Source organism: Lepus europaeus, chromosome 7 (assembly GCF_033115175.1).
Source record: "Lepus europaeus isolate LE1 chromosome 7, mLepTim1.pri, whole genome shotgun sequence".
NCBI lineage: Eukaryota > Metazoa > Chordata > Mammalia > Lagomorpha > Leporidae > Lepus > Lepus europaeus.
Genome location: NC_084833.1, coordinates 65,392,229 through 65,419,051, shown reverse-complemented (window position 1 = coordinate 65,419,051; position 26,823 = coordinate 65,392,229). Strand labels below are relative to the sequence as shown.

Genomic DNA, 26,823 nt, shown 5'->3' with positions numbered 1-26,823 from the left:
GGATGTTGAGGCCATCTGGGCAGTGAACCAGAGGATGGAAGACTTCTTTCTCTGTCTCTCCTCTCTGTCTGTGACTTTGCCTCTCAAACAAAATCTTAAAAAAAAAAAAAAAAAAAAAAAAAGCCTGAAGTGTCATAATACCTGATTATTTATTTGAAAGGCAGAGAGAGAAGGAGTCAGTGAGCAAGCAAAAGCCAGGGGTCTGGCACTCCATCTGGGTCTCCCACATGGCAGCGCCCACAGCCCTCTTGCCATCACCTGCTGCCTCCCAGGACACGCGTGAGCAAGCGGCTGGACTGGAAGCAGAGGCAGGACCTGCACCCAGGCACAGTGACAAGGGATGCAGGTGTCCCAAGTGGCAGCTTACCCGACAGCCCAACACCTGCCGTGCGTGGGCGAAGCACTGTGTTAGGAGCTTTCACACGGCCTCACTGAATCCTCCCAACATCTCTATCAAGGATTAGAGACATCGCCTCATTTTACAGATGAAGAAACGAAGGCACAGTGGGCAGGTAATTTGGCCAAGGTCACAAAGACGCTGGGTAGAAAGCTAGGATTTAGCCAGGCCAGTTTGACCAAATGAATGTCAGTTTCCTTCTCTCTCCTGGTCCCCAGGGCCTTTCTGCTTTATCAAACACCTACATTTGACCTCTGCTTGTCTCCCGGGGGTGGGGCTGAGAATCAGGAGAGTACTTCTTAGGAGGGGCTTGACCTCCTCCTTTTGTCTTCCTGCCTACACCGTCCGTAGGACTTCTTATACCGCCAGGCACTCTGAGCATCAGTTAGGAAGAGAAATACATGCTGCCATGAGATGACGTAAATGTGGAAACCGAGGGGAAAATGAAGTCAGGAAAACGAGGTACAGATTTCCCGCATCAAGAGAGTCTGAACTATTCGCAACCGCCCCAGCCCCTTTGCTCTCTCAGATTCCCTTGTGCTGTCTGCTGCCAGGTCTCAGGCTGCAGAGCGCTGGGGCAGAGTTCAATTCACAGCCTCAGAGATGTGTCTTTCCCTCCCCGCAGAACATCTCCTTGGAGGCACATGACTCTATCACAGCTGGGCAACACTAAATCCTCCTGGCCTGGACCCTGGCCAACATCTACAGCCACAACTCAATGGAGTAAGAATACTTCAAGAGAAACACACACACACACACACACACACATACACACAGGCCCTTTTAAACAACATTTGATCTTCTTCTCTCTCTCCCCTTGCTGCAAGCCATGACCTCATGGCAGGGAGAGCTCGGCCCGGAGCTGTTTAAGTTGGTTTACGGCCACCAGGAATGTTTGAAGCGCTAGGTGCGACCCTGCGCCAATATCATGTCAACTGTGCTAAACAGCAATAATGGTTTCTCACCTTCTTAAAGATTACTGCTTAAATAATGCAGTGCAGCGACAGGCCTGCACGGAGTGCCAAAAGCAGGTTGCCAGGGTGCAGCTGAGGTAGAGTTACGGCTCTTGGCAGCTCAGGAATTATGACATAAAGTTAGTTTTTGCAAAACAACAACCTCCATAAATCAGGCTACTATCCTCTTTCAAAATCCAGCTGAGGCTGGGATTTCTCTCTCTCTGGCCCCTCTCTCGGATCCAGCCGAAGCACAGAGCTCCTCTGGGGCAAGTGAACCGAGCAGTGAGAGCTTATCTCCCAGGAGGTAGCGGCGGGCTAAGAGTTTTAAGGATGCCAGGCTCCTGGTCACGGGCAGGCCCTCTCAAGATAAGTGTAAGTGCTTGATCTCTGCGCTGGATGTTAGCAAAAACACGGAACAAAATAAAAATAGAAACCAGCCTGGGTCCGAAGCACGCACTGAAACCTGGGCCAGCGGCCACCCTCCCTCGGGCTCAGCTAGGAAGAGGTCCTGCCAAAGTCTGACTAAATAAAAACAGAGCATAAAAAGGTGTAACGGAACAAGGGAGCCTTCAGATTTTATTTAAGCTCAGTCGTGATGGAAAGATGAACCTGTGAAAGAGAAAGTTCCACAGGCACAGGACAAAATAAGCAAGCGAGGATCCAGTTGCCCGGGCTGTGTGATGTAAGGGCTCCCAGGCTCACCTGGGGGCCAGCTCAGTCTCAAGGTACAGCTCCCTGGGGTGGGCAGTACCAAGTGATTCTCCAGGGAGACAAATGGGGGGTGGGGGGGCCTGGGAGGGGCCAAGTCAACCACTTCCCTCATCAGCTTTCACGTTAAGAAATCATCATACGCACGCATTGCAATCACAGTCGACATTATGAGACTGTAAAACGGTCTGTCGAAACGAGACAGCACATCTTGATGCCATTTATAGAGCGTAACTAACAGCATACAAGAAAACCTGTCAGGACAGGGAAGAGACACCAGGAATGATACCTGGGGACCCCACGGAGGGTCAGGATGGCGCTCGAGACCTGGGAGCAATCAACTCTTAACGGCCAAAACTACAAACAAAACAGAACAAGGGCCCGGGTGGTGGTACGGTGTGCTAAGCTGCAGCTTGGGGTACCTGCTGGTTTGAGTCCCAGCTCCTCTGCTTCTGATCTAGCTTCTCGCTACTGTGCCTGCGAAAGCAGCAGATGATGACTCAAACACTAGGGTCCTTGGCACCCACATGGCTTCTGGCTCTCGGATTTGGCCTAATTCAGCTCTGTCTATTGGTACCATTTGGGGAGTCAGAAGATCTCTCTCACCCTTTTGAATGAATGAGTGAACAAATAAATCTTTTTTTTTTTTTTTCTCTTTTAAGATTTATTTGAAAGGCAGAGTTACAGAGATGGAACACAGAGAGAGATTTTCCTTCCATGGGTTCACTTCCTAAATAGGTGGAATGACCAGGGCTGGGCCAGGCTGAAGCCAGGAGCCAGGAGCCAGAAGCTTCTTCTGGGTCTCCCACGTGGGTGCAGGGGCCCAAGCACTTGGGCCACCCTCTGCTGCTTTCCCTGGAGCATTAGCAGGGAGCTGGATGGGAAGCAGAATCACAGATCTGCCTGTGAAAGGACAACCTGTGACACACGTTCCACAGGAGAGGACGCGTGTCCTGAAAGGGCTGGCGACAGACAAGCGGCCAGCAAAGGCCAAGGTTTGACGGGCTAGCAGAGCTCTTCAGCAGGTGAGGTGTGGGCTGCTGGGTGGGTCTCTTCCTGGGGGAAGCAACAACAGGGAAAGACCCTGTATCTGAGGACCCCAGAGGTCAGTGAGCAGAGTCATATGGTAGGAGATGAAGCTGGAGAAGAAAACAGTCTGGGATACGCAGTAGCCCTCAGGATCTCTGCTGTCATTAAGTCATTCACGTGTTTCAAGCAAGGGTGTGTGTGTGTGTGTGGGCCTGCGTGGATGAGCCAAGGAGCGAGACTGACAGTGCACACTGGCCACAGCTGGGGAACAGAGTGGAAGGGGACCAGGGTGGCTGTGCACAAGCAGGGAGATGACAGGGCTGTGGCCGGAATGGGAATGCATAGATACAGCCAAACAGACAAAGCAAGGGAAAGCGGTCGGGAGTTGCAAGGGTTGGATACAGGGGTGAGAGGGAAGGGGGAACCAAGGGTCACACCTGGCTCCGTGGCTAGTCCGGCACAAGGCATGGAGGTCCCGGGTGCGGAGACGGAGCACGGAAGACTGAGGATTAGGGTGACTGGGACAGGAGACAGGAAGGGAAACAGTGCTCAAAGACGTACGGGGGCAGCCTGAATACAGGTTTGGTATCGGAAAAGATCAACACTAAAAATAAACAGAGAGAAGAGGGCCAAGGGCTGCGCGTTCAGGACCTGCAGCTTTTTATGACGAGGGAGAGGGAGAGGAGTCTACGGTGAGATAAGGAGGAGCTGTCGGGCAGCGGTGAGGAGAACCAGGAGAAGGCTGTGATCCTGGGATTCCTTTGCTGGAGCTGCCAGACGCCAAGCGATCCCTTCTGGAAAACACTTTATTCTTAGCGTAGTTACGGGAGGCTGTGCCGTATGATGGTTAAAGCAGGGGTTCCAAAGCTGTCCTGCCGAGGCTAAAATCTCAGCCCCCACGTGGTGTCTATGTCACCTTCAAGTTATTTTAACCCCTCAGCTCCTCAGGTCCTCCATCTGCGAGATGAAAGAGCAAAGTGAGCCCCGGTTCTCAGGGCTGCTGCGAGGGTGACAGGAATGGGCCGGGCAGTGCTTCCAAAGCGCTCGGAGGGAGTTTCTGTCTGCAGGGACAGGCGCATTTGCTCTCGCCCTCACGAGGGACCTTACTATGGACTGCTGATCAGCATCGCATCAGAAGATCTTTAACAACTCAGGGAATTGTGTCAAATTGGGCCTGAACCCAAACGTCATATGCAAGCAGCAACGATCATTTCTTTCTTCCCCACGTAACTGCTTTATTCTTAACATCCCAGTCTGAACAATGCTGCAACCCACCAGCTTTTGATGGGCAAAGATCCTATCTTTAAGCCTTCTTGAATCTAGTACAGTGCATCAGCTCCAAAGGGCGCCTGTCGAGTGCCACTTCCTAACAGGTGCTGAAGAATCTCTCCCGAGAGACGCTGACTCTTCAGTGGAGAGTGCCTACGTAGCTTTTCTGCGGATTCCCTGCCCCCACATTTAGGTACGCCCATCTTCCCCAAGCCACCTGCAGTGTCCCCTCTGCCCCCGAGCCTTCTTTCAGCACAGCAATCTGAAGTGATCCCTCTCACTCTGAACAGCTACAGTTTTCATGACTCTGCCATCTGATGCTCCATCTGCGTCTCCACACATACTCTGGGAGACATTATTGAAATCTACACTTACTGCCTGTGTGTCTGTGAGGCTCCAGGAATAAGGGAACGTATAGAAAATAAGTCTCCTATCGTTAAGGAGTTTCCATGATAGCTGAGAATACAGACAGTAAATGCCACGTGCTTTATGTGCAGTATACATTTTGTCTATTATAATGGAGAAGCTGGAAGACTCATCAGAGGAAGCTATATCTGACTGGTGCCCTGAGGATAAGTGGGGATCAACCAGGCAGAGTGTGTGTGCGCCCACGTGTGTGTGTGTGCGTGGGGGTGGGTGCAGTAAGAAATGAGAGGTGTTTAAATTTTAACTGAAAAGTGATCCCTGTTAAACTTAAGAGTGGAAAAAGAGAGGGAGGAGATGTACAATTTGGGACATGCTCAATCGGACTTGCCCCAAATGATGGAGTTAGAAATGTGCCAGGGGATTCCAATACAAGCCCATCAAGGTGGCATGTACCAATGCCATCTCACTATTCCAAGTGATCAATTTCAGTTCACAATTGATGGCTCTGATAGATCTAAGAGTCAAAGGGATCACACAAACAAGACAAGTGTCTGCTAATACTAACTGATAGAATCAAAAAGGGAGAGAAGGATCCAACATGGGAAGTGGGATACACAGCAGACTCATAGAATGGCAGACGTCCTAAACAACACTCTGGCCTCAGAATCAGCCCTTAAGGCATTCGGATCTGGCTGAAGAGCCCATGAGAGTATTGTAGGCATGGAAAGCCAAGATACCATGGAAAAGAAAAAAAAAAAAAAAAAAGAAGAAGACCTAAATGAAAGGTGTCTGTGAGTGAGATCCCAGTGGAAAGAACAGGGCCATCAAAGAAGAAGGTACCTTTCTCTGAAGGGAGGAGAGAACTTCCACTTTGACTATGACCCTAGCAGAATAAGATCAAAGTCAGCGAACTCTAAAGGCTTCCATAGCCCTGGCAACTCATGACTAGAGCCTAGGGAGATTACTGACGCCATGAACAGGAGTGTCAAATTGTTAAGTCAGCAACAGAAGTCACTGTGTACTTACATCCCATGTGGGATCTGTCCCAATGTGTTGTCTAATGTGCAGTGATGCTATAACTAGTACTGAAACAGTATTTTTACACTTTGTGTTTCTGCATGGGTACAAACTGATGAGATCTTTACTAATTATATACTGAATCGATCTTCTGTATATGAAGATAATTGGAAATGAAAAAAAAAAAAAAACCCTGGTGTTAAATTGGAAATGGCATAGAAAATTAATTAATTTTTTTAAAAAAATATTATGTAGGATCTCTGTCTTTAATGTGCTGTACACTCTTATTTAATGCTATAACTAGTACTCCAACAGTATTTTTTTTTCACTTTGTGTTGCTATATGGGGGCAAACTGTTGAAATTTTTACCTAATATATACTAAACTGATCTTCTGTATATAAAGAGAATTGAAAATGAATCTTGATGTGATTGGAAGGGGAGAGGGAGCGGGAAAGGGGAGGGTTGTGGGTGGGAGGGAAGTTTTGGGAGGGGGAAGCCATTGTAACCCATAAGCTATACTTTGGAAATTTATATTCATTAAATAAAAGTTTAATAATAAAAAATAATAATTTATATGACAATAACCACACAAATATGGGAGATAGAATGAAGCGATGTAACAGTTTAAATTGGTATACTATTAAAGCTGTTATTAATAATGCAAAAAAAAAAAAAAAAAGAAATGAGAGGAGCGCATTCCAGGCAGAATGAACCACAGTGTGTGTATGGTCTGGCTGTGTAGTCAAGTCTTGGAAAGAGTATGGGGGGGGGGGGGCGCGCTGGTCTTTCCTTTCTTGAAATCCTCTAATCTATCTTCCAATTTTACAGTACAGATAACACTGTTGATTCTCAGTGAATATCTCTGTTTTAAGAATAAATGAGTTTAATCAGTTACATCCAAAAAAAATTTAATTATTTGGCAATGCATTGAGAAATATTCAGTTAATATAAAAAAGCAAAGACAAAACTGTTCAGAGATACAGTAAATTGAAAGGAAGAAATACTATATAGCCATTAAAAATGATGCTCAAATTTTTAATAGCATCAGCAAAATGCTTAATATGTGATATTATACAAAAAAGCAGACTATGTAACTATGCTGTCTAGAACTATAGCCACTAGTAACTGCTTATTGGTTCCTAGAGCTTGAAACATGACTAGACTGACTTGAGATGTGTTGTGAAGATAAAATATACACTGCATTTAGAAGGGGTAGTATGAAACAAGGGAATATATCTTACTAGTAATTTTTAAAATGTTTATCACAAGTGAACGAGATATTATTTTAGATATATAATTTGGATTTTATTCGGGTTATTAAGATATACTATTAAAATGAACTTACTTGTTTCCTTTAACCATTTTTTACCATGGCTGCCAGAAAAGATGAATTTGTATATATGACTCACACTGTGTTCCTCCTGAACAGCACTGCTGTGGCTGGCATGATCTCTCAGGTATGAAACACCTAGGAAACTGACAACACAACGGTGGCTTCTGCCCTTGGATTGTGGGTGATTGTTTTCCCCTCTCTGGCCTGTTTTTATAACTTGCAAATTCTACTCATTGAACGTATATGATTTTAAAATTAAAAGGCATAAACAGAGATATGTACAGCGCAAACAAAAACAGAGAGCAAAGAGATTTCAGTGTGGTTCAAAGCCTCAGTGGCTGGCGGTGGCTGTGGGGCTCCGCACAGCGGAGGGTCAGTGCACGGAAGACGTCGGCCAGCTGTTCCCCATCCCGACTGGAGACAGCAGAAAGCGGAAATGGGTGGTAACCGCAGGAGGGGGCCTATGAGTTAAGCCGAGGGAAGAATTTCCTGAAGTGAGGGTGTTTAAACTCTGCAGTGAGTTATGGGAGAAGCCTGGTCCCCCAGGGTCTTTTAAAATTCTGCAGATACCCATGCCTGGTGTGTTCCCGTCTGGAGGCCAGAAGATGGTTCCTGGAGGCTGCTTCTGAAATCGCTGTCTTAGTGTCAATGCGCCTATAAAGCTTTCTCCTTCACTTATTTCAGAGGAGGCTTGCCTTTCCCTCCCGGGGTGCCAGCCTGGGATCCTGTCTGGTCCGGCCACCCCGGGCAGCATTCTGGATGGCCCAAAGACAAGGCTCCTCGACCTCAGCTTCAAACCAGCGTCCCCCGGGGGTCACCTGACAATTCAGTTCTGAATTCAGCATATGCATGACGGAGGGAAGAGAAGAGGGGAGATTTTTCTTTTTACAAAGTGAATTTTTTTGGAATTTTTAATGCTGGGTTCTGCCTCATTTTCAAAGAGAAACGGTTTGGCTTAAAAGCAGAACTAGCATATCACACACTCTGATTTTAAAGAAAGCAGGTTGGCTCACTGATTCTAGATTTACTGAAAAATTGTTTTCTTATTGTTGTGGTGCAGAGCTTTAAGCTGCTGCTTGCGATGCCAGCATCCTGTATCAGAGTGCTGGTGCGCACCCAGGCTGCTCCACTTCTGATGCTGCTCCCTGATGTGCCTAGGAAGGCAGCGGATGATGGCCCAGGTACTTGGGCCCCTGCCACCCATCTGGGAGACCTCGATGAAGCTCTTGGCTTTGGCCTAGCCCAGCCCTGGCCATTGCAGCCATCTGGGGAGTGAACCAACAGATGGAAGATCTCTGTCACTCTGCCTTTCAAATAGTAAATAAATAAATCCTAAATTTTTTCTCTTAAAATGTGCCAAAGTTCTTAGATATTTTCTTCTTTTACTTCTCATTAAAGCCATTGGACTTGATTATTTCAATTTACAAAAAGGAATGGAAGACTAGATGAGCAGATTTGGAGATTTTACTACTAAAGTGAGACGACCTTATATAAAGCCACAGCTGCTTTCCCCGATATTCAGCATGAGAAGGAATCTGGAGACATATTCCAGCATGTAGCTGAAGAGCCAAGGACGCTTCCCAGCGCACCAACTCACTAACGTCACCGAGACAGATTCAGTCTCTTCAAAAGTGGCCCACTGGGGCCGTAAGAGCAGCTCAAGGTTGACCTCCATCACTGCAGCTGACTGTCCATTAAAGCTGGAGCTCAGATTCTAAGTCCCAAAAGAGAGAGAGAGAGAGAGAGAGAGAATGAGAATGGATATAGGAATATTTTTGCAAGTCATGTCCTTCAAAATATTTAATTCATCTTATCTATTCATTTAGATGATAAACTAAACAACTGTCAAACAGGCAAAGGCAGGGCAAATCTCACACTCTGACTCTTTGCCCATCTCTCACATAGTGCGTCACGCAGAGGAGACAGTAAATGAATGAATTGTCAAATGCATAATACGTACTAATGCTTTGTATAGTTCTTTTTAGTATATAAACCACTTTGACAGACATTATCTCATTTGTTCCATACAACTATGCTTGGGAAATAGGGCTGATGTCAACTTTATTTACAAAATTGATACTCAAGAATTATTCATGAAAATTAAGTTATGGAGCAGAAATTGGAACCCACATTTTCTGAATCCCAAATCCAGTGCCCCTTCCTCCGTACTGCACTGCTCTATGAAGGTGACAGTTTTACCTTTACAACTGAGATAAAGTTAACTTGGAACAAAACATTCTGTGAGTTAAGACAGGCCAGATGGCTCGGATATCCTGCTTTTATCATACCTTATTCTGAAAAAAGAACATTTCATTCAAGGAAGACAAATCCTATGGGCAAACATGCTTTAGGACACTGTACAACCGTCAACTTTCTTCTTCAGATCTCTTGTTTCTTTGGTTAAGAGTTGAGATATATTATCATTTTCGATTTTCTCTGTCTTAAATTCTTCACAAAGTTTGATGACTTTTAGCTTCCTGAATTTTTGAGGTAAATGCTGGGATAAGCAACACAGAAAGTTCCCCTGAGAGCTGCTGCCAACATTTCGCAGTACTGTCTGCAGCGCTCTGGATGTGACCTTGCTGGGCTTCCCTGTGGCAGGTAACAGGAGTGAGGATACAGGTAGCTGAGATGGAAGGCAGGGAAGGGCAGAGAAGGAGCAGAACGGCCATGAACTCACGAAGGGCATCATGGTATGGTAGAAGGAACACAGGGCCAAGAGTCAGCCACGTCTGGGTTTCTATTTCTAGACAGAGTTCTACCACTTCCCCCTGTGATCTTGGCAAGCTACTTCATGCTTTTGAGTCTGGGTTTTCTGATCAGTACAGTAGCGCCACTTCCTTCACAGGGTTGTGACAAGTTGAAATGGAACGTTTTCCAAGTAAGAGTTTTTTGTTTTATTTTGTTTTTTATTAAGCACTTCTAACTATGAGTGGGGACTGGATTAGAAGTTAGGTACCAAATAAAGATCGCAGGCAAACAGATTTGTAGGTTACTTATCTCTAAGGCTTCATAAAGTCTGACAAAAGACTTGGGGAAAGCGAGAAGGAGATGGTGAATATTTTGTACCATTAACGTAGAAGGGAGCATGAGCCTTATTTTAAAATTTGGAAAGAACCATTCTATACCTACTTGTTGATGACTATATTTTAAAGGCAAACAAAGCAAGTACAATAAAGAATGGATTAAACTTAAGACAGAGATCATAATAGTGATTCATTCATAAACAATTTTTGTTTGTTTGATTGTTATTTTATTTGAAAGGCAGAGCAGACAGACTTGGGAAAAGGGTAGAGGCAGAGAGAGACAGAGATCTTCCCTCTACTTGGTTCACTCCCCGAATGTCCCCCGGTGGTGTGGGCTGGGCCAGGCTGAAGCCTGGAGCAAGAATTCACTCCAAGTATCCCACACAGGTGGCAGGGACTCAACCACCTGAGTCCCTACCTGCTGCTTCCCATGGTGTGCATTAGCAGGAAGCAGCAATTGGAAGTGGAGTCGGGACTCAAGCCCAGGCTCTCCATATGGGATGCAGGCACCCCACGAGGCTTCCCAACCTCGCAGCAAACACCTGGCCCGGCTAGCATTTACTGAGTACTCACTCCTAAGAGCCAGGCAGTACACTGCGCACTTATATTTTGTTTTTTTTCCAGGTTCATCTGTGACTCCAGACAGCCTCCAAATGGGAGGGGGCAGTCTCTTCTCTGGGTTACATGGAGACACACCCTAGCCTTCTGTGTCAGCCATCTTAGCGCACCGCGCCAGCTGGAAGAGGACACAGGAGGGGTGTGTACTTGGACTGTCAGATGGGCACTGTCATCCTGATCACAGATCCAGGGACAGTTCAAATACGCCTCAGCTTACAGAGACAGTAAATGGCAGTGCTGGCTTCCGGGTTCCCAGCCTGTGCTCTTTCCACGTAACTGGGCCACTGCTCCCTGACCTACTCGGCTACTCACGGAGCATATTCCATGAATATTACAGGAGAGATGGCTTGTTTACTTCCCAAAAGCCAGAAGGAGCCCCACGCTGCTCAGAAGGCTGGTGGAAGAAGTGGCCCTAAGCTACCGAGGGCGTCCGCATTTACCTCTGTATCTGCCTCCGTGCCTGGTGAGTGAGTGAGGTTGGATATGAGCTGGATATTGACGTGAGAGCAACATTTGGATGGGACAGAGGAAGGGGCAGGCTATTCTAGTTAGTGGGAACTTGTCAGAGTTACGGACCTGGGTCAGAAAAGGGTGGGTTATGGCCGAGGTCAGTTGAGGCAGGGAGACGCGATGGAGGCACTGTCTCAGATGCTGGGGCCCCGTCACATGGCCCATCCATGGCCCATGCAGAGAAACCACAGCACAGTCTCCTCCACTCCGTTCTAACCTCATCAGCTCACTGGCAGCCATCAGGCAGCAGCTTGCACGCACATTCTTCCCTGACCATAACTCAGCGCCAGCATCAGCGGTGGGTGTGCATGTCAACTTGAATCTCCGACTACTTTGTAGTGAGTAGCAAAAGAAAGGAGAATGGAATGTTTAAGTGCCATTCCGGTGACTTTTCACTAAAATATCCAAGAGCAAAGCCTCGAAGCTGAGACTTGGCTTTTCCAAATTGTGTTGCGTGGTGATGATACTGGGTTAACGATCCCCGTTTGAGAAATGGGGGACTTCTTTTGGAAGGAGCTGGCATCAGTCACCGAGAACCGTGTCCCAAGCAAACACAGTGAACACAAACTGTGTTCAGGAGGAAAACCAGGCTGTGTTAGGATTAATCAGGTAGATGCTTCTGTAATGTGCAAGGAGGAAAAAAAAAAAACCCACTTCATTAAAAGGATTTTTATCACAGTCTTGTCTCATAAACACAACACAACACAACACAACACAACACGCTGTTGCATATTTTGAAGCTTACCATGAGGAGGAACTCAGTGAACACACTGATCCTGGCAGTCTGACATCCTGACATGAAAAGAATATACAGCAATCTGCTTCCGCAGGGGCCAGTGTGTGAGCGCTACCAACCACAGGGAAATGGAAGTGTTTTCTTTTACAAAAGATGTAAGAGCTTCCCTGAGGAGCCCGAGTTTTTTTACCCTTTGCCCTAAGGAGCAGAGGCTTGGGAGGTAATTCCTCAAGCCCGGGCTGCTCTTGGCAATTCTCAGATTTCCTCTGAGGCTTGAAGTGCTTGTTCCGGCTCTGTTTGGATTTGTAACTTGCAGCTTGGCTTCCTGCAGCGGCCTTCACTTAGAACCACGTTGTGGCATTCATTTTGCTGTACTTCGCCTCCATGTTGGCAGCCTATTTTTCATTAGAGTATCATAAAATGGCACATTATTGTTCAATCCCTGTTAATGTGCTTGGCACAGCTGGCACGGAGGGGCCCTACACAAATCTACATGTTCGGGGATCAAGTGCCAGAGACCTAGGTCCCAGTTTTTTATTGCCACAGGCCCATGGGGCAGCCATGCTTGGAAAGCCAACAATTTCACTTTAGCTCACAACTGAGAGTGGCTGGAGATGACCATTTTAGGAGGGGAGGGACAGTCAAGCAGTAGGGAAGAACAATTTCCACAGACATTTTAGAGGTAAATTATCTACAGAAATTTCAGAAGAAAGGAAACTACTCTCTAAGTTCCTAAGAAATCGAATTCTACAGTTTTCTCCTACTTTGGTATTTGTCATTTTGCTTTCTTTTTCTGCTACGGTTTGAATATGTCATGTAAATTTCAAGTACTGGAGACTCGGTCCCCAGTGCAGCAGTGTTGAGAGGTGGGGTCTATGGGAAGTGAGTGAATCATCCCGGGAACATCCAGTCCACGGGCTGCATAAGGCCTCAGAAATTATTTGGTCGGGCTCTGCCAAGGCAACCGCAGGTAGGACTGAAAATTCAGTCCGTCTACAGAGGGCTAATTTTTAAGTTGATAATTTTGTATGGCCTGCGAATGATGTTATAAATACTCAAATGGCCTTTGGCACAAAAAAGATTCTCCACCCTTTAGTGCATTCATGTATCAATGGCTAGATGGGTCGCTCTGTCTCACCATGATGTCCTCTGCCATGCTGAGGCAGGAGAAGGCACCAGAAGCTGGGCCCTTGGATTTCCAGTCTACAGAATTCTGAGTGAAATAAGCTTCTTTTCATTGCAAATCACGCATTTTCAGGTATTTTGTTAAACTAACAGAAAACTAAGACAACTGTCAAACTGCTTAAGTTCTAGGACCCACAAAACCCAGATCCCCTCAACCCCTAAAAAGAATTTTCAATCACATAAGGTGGCCTATACCTTGCCAATAAAGCTGTTGTACCCTTTCGTAAACCATCCCCTCTCTGGAGGATGAGGACGGTGGTAGGACAGAAGGAACAGGAAGAGCCCATCGTAGCAGAGGGGGCAGTGAGTGTGAGGATTTAGCCAGGAACGAGCTTGTCCTCAGAACTAACTGAAGGCCAGTGTGCAGATGGTCCATGACGAAGGAGAGAGTGGTGTCAGACAAGGGAGGGCTCAAGTAGGTCATGAAAATAACCTGGGTGGCACTCTAACAACTGATGACGGAGAGGTTAAGATACAGCCAGAGTTTAAATAGGTCACTCTAGCTACTGTGGAGGATGAACAGTGCTGGGCCATGAGTAGAATCAGAGACACAGTTGACACAGTTGGCACCGCTGTCTGTGCAAGGTGGTGGCTTGGATGACGGTGGTCATAGTAGATGGTGGGACTTGGTCAGACTGACGTGTTTTGCAGGTAGAGATAACACATTAGAGACTGAATCTGGTGGGGGGCCGGCATTGTGGTGCACCCAGTTAAGCCACTGCTTGCGACACTGGCATCCATATCAGAGCACTAGTTCGCGTCCCAGCTGCTCCACTTCAGATCCAGCTCCCTGCTAATAATGTACCTGGGAAGGCAGGAGAAGATGGCCACAGTAGGCGTGCCCCTGCCATCCATGCGGGAGACTGCGACGGAGTTCCCAGGCTCCTCCAGTGATTGTGGCCACTTGGGGAGTGAGCAATCAGATGGAAGATCTTTCTCTATCTCTCCCTCTCTCTCAGTCACTCTGAGGGCTATACTGGAGAGAGAACCTCAGGAGGCATACATGTAGAGCGGATCTTTCAGAATACATGACTGGGTGAGAATACACAAACAGAGAGCAAAGAGGAGAGGAGAGGAGAGGAGGGGAGGGGAGGGGAGGGGAGGAGAGGAGAGGAGAGGAGAGGAGAGGAGAGGAGAGGAGCGGAGATGGCTCCCCTCTCCCCTCCTCTCCCCTCCCCTCCCCTCCCCTCCTCTCCTCTCCTTTTGCTCTCTGCTCGTGTATTCTCACCCAGTCATGTATTCTGAAAGAGATGGCACTGTGAACAGTTCTACTACTTGCTGGTCAAGTAGTGGAGAAGGAACATGCGAAACAGAGAAGGGGCAGCCAGAGGAGGGCAGCTGGGAGAGGGTGGTCCTGTGGAAGCCAAGAACGGAGGATGGCCAGCAAGGCCAAAGGTCACCGAGCTGCAGCGCAGGACAAGGACAGGAAAGTGGCCCTGGGTCGGCTTGGCAACACGGACTTCCGTGGGCACCCAGCTAGCTCACAGAACTTCCAGTGTGCTGACGGACTGGAGTGAGGTACTGAAGAATTGGGAAGACAGAAACAGGCCCACAATCATGACTGAAATTAACTCAGTAGCTAAAAATCGACACTGCCCGCTGCTCACACGAGGTTTTCACTAAGTTCTATGAGACCTTCAAGATAGAGCTAACTCCTATCTTATATAAACTGTTTCAGAGAACCGCAAAGAGGGGAAACATTCTCTATTTTATGAGGCTGTCATAACCTCATCATGTTTGGTTATGTTATAACCAAAATCAGACAAGGGTTTTATGAGAAAGAAAAAGTATAGGCCCGTTTCATTTCAGTTCACAGATGCAGACATTCTAAAAAATTAGCAAATCAAATTCAATAATGTAGGGAAAAACAATACATGGTGACTAAGCAGAGTTTACCCCAGGAGGCGGATGGTTTAACACGAGAGAAGGCAGGAAGAAAAGGGGGGAAGGACCCCGGCCTAGGAGAAGCACTGCTGCTTCTCTCCGCTCTCGTTCACCCCCAGAGGAGGAGGGGCTTCTCGGATAGATGAACACACGGGGCGACGCAGAGAGCCGGTATTCTTGGCGCAGCCTTAGCTGGCTTCCTGCAGAGGAGTCGCCTGCCTGGCTCTCGGCAGTGGGGCGAAGGGGCTGCCTCTGCAGGGAGAGCCCATCCTTCTCCCGCTCACATCGCGACGATGAGGGGAAGTTTAATTTTGAGTGATGTCTTTGCAAGCCGCTTTATTACAGATCTAAAGCCACATCGTCCAAGCAGCTTTATCAGTAATAAAGCTGACATTTTGATTTGTATTAGGCTGTCTCTTGTTTCCTCTCCCACAAATGGTTCCAAATGTCAGGGGAAGAGGGATGCTATTTATTGGGCATCCTCAAACCCCAACAAGACCTACAGAAATTTTACTTACAATAGTTAAGAACGCAGTGCTAGCCCACGGATAGACAAATCTAAGAATGGAGCAGAAGGTGGGGCTTGGAAACAGATCCCTGTGTATAAGGGAACGTGGCAGATAAGGGCACAAGAAGTTTGTAGAAAATGGAATTCAAACATGAGTTTATTTTGGTGCAAACAGTTTTTGAAATCTATGCATCATTTTTCTATAATACACATTTTCCACGAGCTCTTCGAAGCACCCTTCTGTGGAAGAAATGATATTATTGACGGTGGAGAAAAGACAGGCCCTTCAAAAGTCCAGGGACAGTTTGCTATCTGTCCCGGGAAAATTCATTTAGCTGAGTCGGGTGCTGTTGTAAATGGCCTCTTTCCCATTATGTGAGGCTATCTGCCATCTGTGCTAGAACACGCTTCAGGAATGCCTGGTGTCCGAGCGGACCGCACATCCCTAGAAGGCAGGGCCGGAGCCTTGCACCGAGGTCATTCTCCAGAGGGCCTGGCACACCTCCACACCGACAGGATGTGAGCAAGTGTCTTCTGGCTCACTTTCGTTATCAGTCCTGCTATTGCTGCCCCTTTGCGTTACAACTCAATTCCTCTCCCGTGCTCCTCAAGGCCCCGAGGTCCATGTCGGCATCGAGCTCTGGTATTTACTTTGATATTCGGAGTACGATACTTTACACAGTTGTCTGTTCTAAAACCAGACGTCTGGAACTTACCATTGTAAAGATCTCATAGGCCAAAAATCGAATGTCAAAGTGAAGACTGACCACAAAAGTCACTTTCTTATTATCTGTGTCAGGCCTACCCTTATGGCATAGGAGAAAATAAAGCTAATATTGAACTTCTCTCCCCACAGATAGTGTTTCCATCTAACATCTAATTTCATCCCCACAACAGTCTGGTGAGAAGAGCAGGGCAGGGTTTACAGATGAGGAAACCACATTTCAGAAACCAGGACTTCAACCCCCACGGCAGATCAGAACTGGGATAAGCAGCCAGTGCCTTAGAGGAAGTCACGCTACTGCTGCCAGCTGTCTAACCCAACGGCCTCATTCCCACTCACATCCCACGGTTCTGAAAGTTAATGCTGTCACCCAAGGATTCAGACCTGAATGGCCAGAACTAACAGCGTTCCTTTTATCTTAGTTAAGTCAATCAGTCTAACATCTTTACATCAGACTTACCCTCTTCCCTTCTCTTGGTCAAAGGGTCATGCCTTTTTTCATTAAAAAACAAAAAAATCTATTTATTTGAACAGTAGAGCAAGAGAGGGAGTGAAGGGGGAGAGAGAGAAAGAGGGATCTTCTATCTATTGGTTCCTTCCCCAAATGCCCACAACAGCCAAGGCTGGGCCAGGCCAAAGCCAGAAGCCTAGAACTCCCTTTGGGTCTCCCACATGGCTGGCAGGGACACAAGCACCTGAGCCAACTCTGCTTTCTCCCAGGAGGCATGAACGGGAATGGTGCACCAGCAAACTGAGTCACAAGTAGAGGAGTGGAACCCACACTCAGATACTGGGATGTGGGTGTCCCAAGCAGCGGCTCAACCTGCTGTGACATGCTACCTTGACAAAGCACTGCCAGCAACAGCTTGCTCATGGTACAACAGGCGCTGACATCAAACGCGGAGACATTTTAGAACCTCTCTCTAGGTCCTGGCCGCTTGAGCTACCCCTGGTCTGCTCTCCCCCCTCGCTCTCACAGGCGCTGGCCCTGACGCTGTTCTACAGGCAGGTCCGTCATTTGTTCTTCAGAAAGCCCTTGGGGCTGTGTCGCCCATACTGGCTGTCCCGCAGTCTGCTTCAGCAATGCTCTTAAGGATTCCCTGCCCAGACAACTTCTCAATGTCCAGCTGACGGGCCCGTCCCCTTCCTCTCAGCCAGGCTGCAGCTTAGACTCGCCCAGGTTGGATGGCTGCCTTTCCTTTTCCTTAGATGTCTCACTTCAGAAGAAACCCCAGAAGGCAGGTGTGGAGCAATAGAAGTCAGGGAAGTCTCACCAGCTCATTAGCCACCCCAGTTTCTGCATATCAGAGGTAAAGGTACTCACCACCTGACCATGAGTCCGTGTTCCATGAAGTTTTTCAGGTTAGGAAGGGTTTGCCTCAAGTCTGGAGTCCCTAGTCCATGTTGATATCTCAGCTGCAAAGGTAGAAAGAATAGAATTAAAACAAATTTTGGCAGTCTAGATAACGCTTCAGGAAATGAACCACTCAACCGGTTAATTCTTGGACACCAAGAGAGGAAATGGAAATGCAGGATCCTGATACCAACCACCCTGCTGGGATGGAATTTAAAAGCGGCCTCTCGGCCTATGGCTCCCCTGCCTCGTGCAAGGGGAGGAGACTAACGCTGGTCAACTGTGGAGCCAGGATGCTTCCAGGGCTCCTGTAGCTGAGTCTCCCTCTCTCCTCCCGGACCCCATGGGGGTTTGCCAACTCCAATCCCAAGCACTTCATTTTCGATCCTGGCAGCTTCCCTTCTTCCCAGGGCCTTCCTCTGTGCTTTCATCAGCACGGCAAGGACCATCTTGGAGTCATGTGTGGTTCTAACAGTGTCTGGCACAGGGCTGGTGCCCAGCCCGTGTTTATGAAGCAAATAAACAGCCAGGCACCGTTCACAGAGGCTGTGCCTGTATCTGTCTTGCATCTCTACCTCTTCTTTGTCCAGAGTCAGAGCACGCGGCTGGAGCACTTGTGCGAGGAAACCACAGGCTCGTGGGTGACCTCTGCCTTTTCTTGGACTTATTTCTCCCAGAGGTGGTTTTCCAGGACTAAGTGTCCTTCTGTGTACCTTGCATAATTTGTTAAGTGGTTTTCATCTACCTTCTTCCCCTCTGTCTCTGAATGCCAACCATTCGCTTCCTCAACCGACCACAATGGACAACTGAGGTAGGTGTGTGTCCACACTCCTACATATATATGCTCATCTAGACACAGGTACACAGGAAGTAGACCACAGCCCCCCACAAAACTGTTTTTCAGATGGCTTAACTCATATGAAGAAAGTTCACACCCTTTATAAACTGTGTCCTGGCATATAAATGTGAAGGGCTGTCGGTCTTAAGGCTTTTATTCTTTAACACTTAAATTTAATATTTTCCTTTTTTTTTTTTTTTTTTTGATAGGCAGATTCAGACAGTGAGATAGAGACAGACAGAGAGAAAGGTCTTCCTTCCGTTGGTTCACCCCACAAATGGCCGCTACGGCTGGCGCGCTGCGCCGATCTAAAGCCAGGAGCCAGGTGCTTCCTCCTGGTCTCCCTTGTGGGTGCAGGGCCCAAGCACTTGGGACATCCTCCACTGCCTTCCCGGGCCATAGCAGAGAGCTGGACTGGAAGAGGGGCAACCGGGACAGAATCCAGTGCCTCGACCGGGACTAGAACCTGTAGTACTGGCACCGCAGCAGAGGATTAGCCTAGTGAGCCGCAGCACAGCCGATATTTTCCTTTCTTAAAAGCTAAAATCGAGGTAGGTGTTCAGCGCAGTGGTTAAGATGCTGCTTGGGTTGCCTATATCCCATATGTGTGTGCCTGGGTTCAAGTCCGAGCTCAGCTTCTGATTCCAGCTTCCTGCTGATGTGCATTCCAGGAGGCGGCAGACTGCTCAAGTACCTGGGGTGCCTGCCACCCCTGCGGGAGGACCCAGCTTGAGTTCCAGGCTCCTGGATTTGGCTAGGCCTAGCTCTGGCTGTTGGAAGCATCCGACAGAGGAGTGACCTAGTCGGTGGAAGAGCTGTCTCTGCCTAACAGTCACTACCAACACAAAAGGAGGTTTCCTTTTGTTTGTATCATTTTTCTCTGAGTGAGTGAGCAATGCTTAACAGAGAGCTTACTCTCACTGATACTGGAGTGTTTTTTTAAAAAAAGATTTATTTAATTATTTGAAAGGTAGAGAGAGAGAGAGAGAGAGAGAGAGAGAGAGGATATGAACATAAATGAATCTTCCATCTGCTGGTTCACTCCCCAAATGGCTGCAACAGCCAGGTCTGGGCCAGGCCAAAGCCAGGAGCCACAAACTCCATTCAGGTTTTCCACCTTGGTGCCAGGGGCCCAGTATTTGTGCCATCATTTGTTGCCTTCTCAGGTGCGTGAGCAGGAAGCTGGCTTGGAAGCAGAGCAGCCGGAACTTGAATTGGCCCTGTAATATGGGATACTGTAAGCTACTGCTTAACCCACTCTACTACAATGCTGGACCCAATACCAAGCTATTAAGAAAAATCCTAAAATCTGTGTCACTTTGATGGCCTGGATGAATACATACATAAAGAAAGGACACAACAACACAGGATGTTAAAACTAAAAGGTATCTTGGATACTGTTCACGTCAATCCCTTCTTTCTGCAGATGGGGAAACTGAAACCCAGGAGGAGGAAGTAAATTCTCTAGGGGCCGCATGGTGCAGATGTTATTAGCTGGGCCCTCCTTTCCCCAAGCCATGCTACTCCACCACCCACCCCAGTCTCAGAAGAAAATTAGTAACAGCACTTGAGAAGACAGAGGGAAAACACTCTTTTCCTTTTTCAAACCCTGCTTGGTGACCCAAAACACCTCCTGAGATTTGCTGACCTTGAATTATAAGATCTACTCCATATTAAATGACATCATTTCTTATATTAATATAAAAGCATTTTTTCCATACATTGATAAAAGCAAAATGGCTGATATCCCAATATGACATTCCTGAATTCATTGTTTCAATAAAAAAGTGAAATTGTTTACACATGGCATGGAAATTTCACCTGTGATTCATACTGAAAAATATTAAATATCAAAAAAGCCTCATACTGAAATAACACCAAGCTATGTGTCTCTGAGCCAGTATACAGGCAATTGCCTGCCCCAGGCTCCACAGTGGAAGGTGGGTGTTGAATTCTTCTCAGAGACCACAATGAAAATTTCTCTCCAAGTCTGATTTCAACCAAAAAAAGGAAAATATGGGAATTTCAAGCCTCCACCCAAGTCTTAACTCTTCCTTTGCAGAATAGCACTCTTATTTTTATCGTGGAACCCTAGGATTTGTATAGCTTAAAGGGCTTGGGAGATCATCTTTCCAACCTTCTCTCTTTTATAAATGAAGCAATGAAGTATCCTTTATTTGCAAGTATCCTGCCCAAAGCCAGAGACATGGTAAGGGGCAAGACCAAGGAGAGAACCTCCTGATTAGGGCTCCAGATTCTTCCTACCGTATCACCCTTTTAATTTGCAACACAGAGAACAACAACAACAACAAAAAGAAATGGACACATAAAAACATGTTAATTTAATTTTATTAGTAAAGTATCGGTACTGTGCACCTGATCTTAGCCAAAGGGTGAGAAGCAGTAGTACATGTACTGCAACAAGTCTAAATTACTACAAGGCTTATGAGGAAGCAAACAGCAGCTCCCCCCTCTTCAGTAGCTATCCTTTTTAGCTGTTTCCGCTTTCCTGTCCTAGTTCTAAATAATATGCTCAGATTAATACTTCTCGTCCCCTCCCTGATGTTAGACATCGTCCACTATGTTCCTACCATGAGCCATGAGAACTCAGCTCTTTTGCTCATCTCTCACACAGCTGACCCCTACTTCCACACATTATTTAGCTGAGTTTTAAATTAAAAGACTGTGAGGATTTGACTGTCTGCCTCTCATAGATACTTCTCGTCTCATCCTCTCAATTTTGCCAAACCAATATTCAGCACTTGCTTCATTATACTTACATAAGTACCGTTCACTGCTGAGCCACATAATACTTGTACTCTCCTGTTTACTTTTCTAGAAGTGGTAGCTGCTGCTTCTCTCCTACCTGTTGAGTTGTTCTGTGGGCCTGTCGCTGGATACTCCCCAAACTCTGACAAAACCTTCGAACTCTTCTCAATCTGATTAAAGACATCATCTAATCTACCAAGTCAGTTTCCCCTGTTAGAGAGCTATCTCCCAAAACCGGGATAAGTCACTTCACTTCTGACTTCTCAGTTTTTTTCCTTATAAAATGAGGATGACAACTACCTTGCAGAGCTACGATAAAATTTAAATATGATAAAGTAAAAAAGCACTAAAATCAATATCTAGTACACAGTTAAGTGCTCAATATATAATACCTATATACTATGTATTATATATATATATATAGTATAAATAAAGATACAGCTATACTCTTTCCATTATCATCATCAAGCTTCCACCACAAAGTTGGGCACAGAACTGGTGCTCAATAATGCTTTATCACTGACCTAATTCAAATGGGAATCAGAAAAAGGAGAAGAGTCACTTTCAATCAAAAGGAGCACCTTAAGTCTATTCAATTCTGTAAGTGCTAGTTTTTACCAAGCTTCTGACTGCAAGCACTCCAGAGAGGTGGCAATAAACAACTGCCATGCCAACATCTTTCAAACAGTCCCACAGTGAAATGGAGCGATGGGTGCGTGTGAGTGGTCAGAACACCCAGCTCTGCTGTGTGGCGTGCACAAGGTCCTTTCTTGCTTGGCCTAGGCAAACAGTTGTCCAACTTTTTGAAAGGAGTCTTCAGCAAGTAATTTCCTGGTAAGGTATTTCTACAGAGAGGAAAGGAAGGAACCCCACTAAGGAGGAAAGGACAGGATTAGGGAGGGGAGAATGGACGTCAACTACTAAGTTCCTAGGTGTCCCCATCATTCCGTTTTGTTGAGGGTCCACCAGGCGAGGTACTGCAATCATCAGCTCTGTCTTGGACATGACAGATCAACAGCTCTGGACTCAGTCTGTTCTTGCCTTACAATGTGTGTCACCTTGAACAAGTTCCAGAACCAATCTGCACTGTCTATAAAACAGGACAAACAATATTTGTCTGAGAAGACTGGTGTGGGAGTTCAATTAGACTTCTCTGAACGAAGTGGAGACCTCACTTCGAGGGGAGCCAGGAAAACTGCTGAGGGCCTGGAGCATCAGTGCAAGATTCTGACTTCCCCTGCCCCCAGGCTTCACACAGGGAAGGGAAGAGGAGAACAGCCCAGAGGCAGCTGAGGGCGGTTAAAAGACGGAACCACTCGTTTCCCTGAGAAACCTTACTTCACGTCCACCCAAAACTACCCTCACCAACCTCCATCAGCACCCGCTGCCCGATGGAGCGCTCCCTCTGCTCTCACTCTGATGGGGAAGGCACTGCCAAGAAACCCAAGCAAACCAAATATTGCTTGGGGTCTAACTGCCTCAAATTAGCCTCAGAAATAAACACCTTTTGTAACAACTTCCTACTGCACCGCCACCCAGAGTCTAAGCAGTCTTTAAGTGGAATTTTGGTTTCAATTAGCTTGAATTTCAGCTCTTCTCTGATTGGTTTAGGACTTCATGGGAGCAATTCCATTTTTGTTCAGCTCTATGGCTAATGGGTGACTAAGGCACAAGCTACATATAGATAATAAACCAAAGGGAAGTGGGGAGAAGCAATGTTCAGTGGCTTCCACGAAAAAATTAACAAACTATTGTCTCCTAGCAAAAGGAAACCCTATGCTAAAATAGGCAGGCAGATCTGGCTTATGGTTACTGCAACAAGCAGAAAGAAAGAAACCAGAGCAAAGGGTGGATTGAGGGTGCAACAGGTTACAGCCACGTCAGTCCCATTATCTTCTCTCTCCTTTCCTTCTCCATTCCTCCTGTGTACAAAAAATATTTTTCCAAAGCAACACGCTGGTTTCCTTCCAAATCACTGCACATTCACCATGCACTTCACTAATAAATAAGATAAATAAATAAGAAAGATCAACTATGACGTTAGAGTTCTTGCTGGAACTAACTGGTTCGTACAGCTTGCTAAATGCTGCTTCATTACCTAGGCATGGTCACTTGCAGCTCAGAAGAGCACATTTAAAATAAAGGTTGACTGTACTTCTGAGGAGGAAAATGTTGAGTTTTTGTACTCAGCATCCTCCCAGTGAGTTGAGAGGTCTAATTTAAAATCAAAGTGCTCAATTTTATTTTTATTTTTCAAAACACAATTTTTCTAGGCCATGAAAAACTCTAGGGGTTCAGGAATCATTCTGCCATTTAGGTTTTGGCAGAGGAGGAATTTAGACAATAAACACACACACACACACACACCCTTTCAAACTACATTCATCTACACAAGGCCACTTATTGCGTGGCTTATTAGTTCCATATGGAGCCTGAGCAAAGCTGCATGATATACTTGATACAAACCGTCTGGTACCGTGAGGGAATGTGGATTAATACAACGCTTCAATAGAGGTTGCTAAAAGAGCAACATTTTCGTGATGGGATTACAATGAATTTGACTACAAAGAGAACCAGTCTGGAGGAACTGAAAAATAAGAAATTAAAACCGTACATATGCATCAGAGACTTAACTTTAGAGTTCTGGCTTATGCAGTCAAAAATCTTTGCAAGACCAGTTACTGATATTTCAATTCATTTCTAAATACTACGGTTCCACAAGACATGAAAAGAACCAGATTATGAGCTTAAAAGAAAGGGCACCATCATGTCAACAGTAAAATCTGCCTTCCTAGAAGAAAACACAACTCTTTCAAAGATATGGAAAAGCTGCTTAAAGAATATTTAATATGAGCAATAATATTGTTTCTTACAGGGAGGCACTGCAATATGGATCTCTAAGGAGAAGCATAAAAACTCGATTATAAGACTCTGGTTGCAAGAACAACCTAAGTACTTTTCCATCCCCATCTATAAACACATGTTGGTCTTTTCCAAAATAGATAACGCTATAATGTAAACACAACACAGCTGAGGCCTGCCATTCTGGGACCAAAGCCTCAGAGTCAAGTCCAAAAGCTCTACAGTCCAGGAAGCGGGGAAGCTTCTTGACTCCTCCTCTCAGTCACACTCCATCAACTGCTCTTAGAATTACGGAATTAGTATCAGAACCGAGTGGCGTCCGTGAAGGCACGCAGCCCAACTGCTTCATTTACCCTGAGGTGGGCGAGAGCTGAGATGGCCTATCTAAGGTTGGACAGGCTGACTGCGGCCACCAGAACCTACGTGTGCTGGGCTTCTAAGCACAGAATCTGGATTCTTGATTTCCTTTAGAGCTAACCCTGACTCCTTAACCTGATCCACCTCAGCCATCCCTGCTTCCAGTTCACTGACGTTGATACAATCTTGATGTGAAGAAGTGTACAGGTCAGAACACAATCACGGTCTAACAGAGCAGACAGCTTTCCAGAATGTTGCAGCAATAAAATCAGATTAATATTTAAACGCCCATCTGTCTTCTCATTTGTGCTTCTGAGATGAATTCCGACTGTTGCGATCTGAATGAGTATTTTGCGCCTTCTTACTGCAAAGTAGGATTTCACTGTTTAGCGTACCACTTGATAGGCATTTGGGCTGTTTCCCTTTTGTCTATTATTATTTTTAATTTTTAAATTTATAATAAGGGAAACAAATTTCATATGTTTCCATATGTAAGATTTAAGAGCATCATTTTGTTTGCTTAATTAAGGTGTTACGAATATTTGGCCAGAAGTTTTTGTTTACACATATATTTTTGTTTCTCCTGTATCAATACCTGGATTAATAATAGGGGTAGAACCGTTGGGTCGAATGGAAGATACAATTCTAATTTTACTTAAAAATGCCAAACTGTTTTTCAAAGTGGCATCTGGCATTCCCAGTAGCAGTGGGTGAATTTTCAGTTGCTCTGCATTGTTGTCAGCACTTAATACTGCCAACTGTTAGAATTTAGCTATTCTAGGAGCTGTGTAGTAGGAACTTGTTGTATGTGTGCTTTAAGAATTTATTTATTTATTTGAAAAGCAGAGTGATAGAGCGAGAAGGAGAGACAGAGAGATCTTCCATTTGCTGGTTCATTTCGCAGTGGCTGAAGCTGGGCCAGGCTGAAGCCAGGATCCTGGAACTCCATACGAGTCTCTCACGTGGGTGGCAGGGACCCAAGCACATTAGTAGGGAGCTGAATCAAGCTGACCAGCTAGGACTCAAGTTGGTATTCTGATAATGGAATGCTGGCATCCCAAATGGTGGCTTAATCCAGTGTGCTGCAACGCTAGCCCCATGCTGGAGTTTTAATTTGCTAAAAATATTGAGCATTTTTCCACATGCTTATTTGCTATCTATATCTCTGCTGGTCCTCCTGGAGTTTCCGTTAGCTACTGAATGATGAATAGGATCACTGCTGATGAGTACTTCATACATCTGACTTATACTCTCTAATCATTCTTAATTAGTAACACTCTGACCCCAATTCTGCTTAATCTAGCTAGAGTATATTCTGTTGATTGCAATAACACAAACCTACATGTAGTGAGGAGCCACAAGGAGTTCCTATGTGTGGAAAAAGCAAAATGAAAATGTTCTGAGTGCAGAGATTTGTTCATAAAAGTTCAGACAAATCTAAGGATTTTATTGGAGTTAGATATGCTCTTAAGTCTCTTACTATAAATTTGATTACATAAGGAAAACAGAGGCCCACTCCACCGCCTCCCTAGCAATGTACAGTGACCATGGTCATTGACAGAACGTACTCAATCCAGTCAATACAGAATCAACTATTTATTGAACAGTTTGTGTGTGTGCACATGTGTGTGTGTGTAAGTATTGAAGGTGGTGTTGGTGAAGGCAGAAATGCAGATAAAGGGGCTGGCATTGTGGCACAGTAGGTAAAGCCACTGCCTGTGACACTGGCATCCTACACAGGTGCTGGTTCATGTCCTGACTGCTCCATTTCCGATCCAACTTCCTGCTGACGGTCTTGGAAAAGCAGCTGAAGATGGCCCAAGTGTTTGTGTGGGAGACCTGGATGAAGCCTCTGGCTCTTGGCTTTGGCCTGGCCCAGCCCTGGCTGTTGCGGTCATCTGGGGAATGAACAAGTGGAGGGAAGATCTCTTTCTCTAATTTTGATTTTCAAATAAATAAATCTTTAAAAAATTTATTTTTAAGGCTGGCTAATCCTCTGCCTTGCGGCGCCGGCACACCAGGTTCTAGTCCCTGTCTGGGCACCAGATTCTGTCCCGGTTGCCCCTCTTCCACGCCAGCTCTCTGCTGTGGCCTGGGAGTGCAGTGGAGGATGGCCCAAGTGCTTGGGCCCTGCACCCCATGGGAGACCAGGAGAAGCACCTGGCTCCTGCCCTCGGATCAGCGCAGTGCGCCGGCCGCAGCGCGTTGGCCGCAGCGGCCACTGGAGGGTGAACCAACGGCAAAGGAAGACCTTTCTCTCTGTCTCTCTCTCTCACTGTCCACTCTGCCTGTCAAAAAAAAATATTATTTTTAGGGGCCAGCGTTGTGGTGTAGTAGGTTAAGCCTCTGCCTGCGGTGGCAGCATCCTATATGGGC

General features: G+C 46.2%; 1 protein-coding gene and 1 non-coding gene across 4 annotated transcripts in view; both read right to left on the bottom strand.

Annotated features, from left to right (window-relative positions):
• The window catches only part of UVRAG (UV radiation resistance associated), a 322,825-nt gene that overhangs the window by 9,223 nt on the left and 286,779 nt on the right, over positions 1-26,823 (bottom strand). For all 3 annotated transcript variants that reach the window (XM_062196734.1, XM_062196732.1, XM_062196733.1), the window contains one exon: positions 17,592-17,683. In XM_062196734.1, the coding sequence (XP_062052718.1) occupies positions 17,592-17,683 (92 nt within the window). The remainder of the gene's footprint in view (positions 1-17,591; positions 17,684-26,823) is intronic.
• On the bottom strand, positions 10,731-10,852 carry LOC133764984 (small nucleolar RNA SNORA26). The gene has a single exon (XR_009866547.1). It is a non-coding gene; the product is annotated as a small nucleolar RNA SNORA26 (small nucleolar RNA).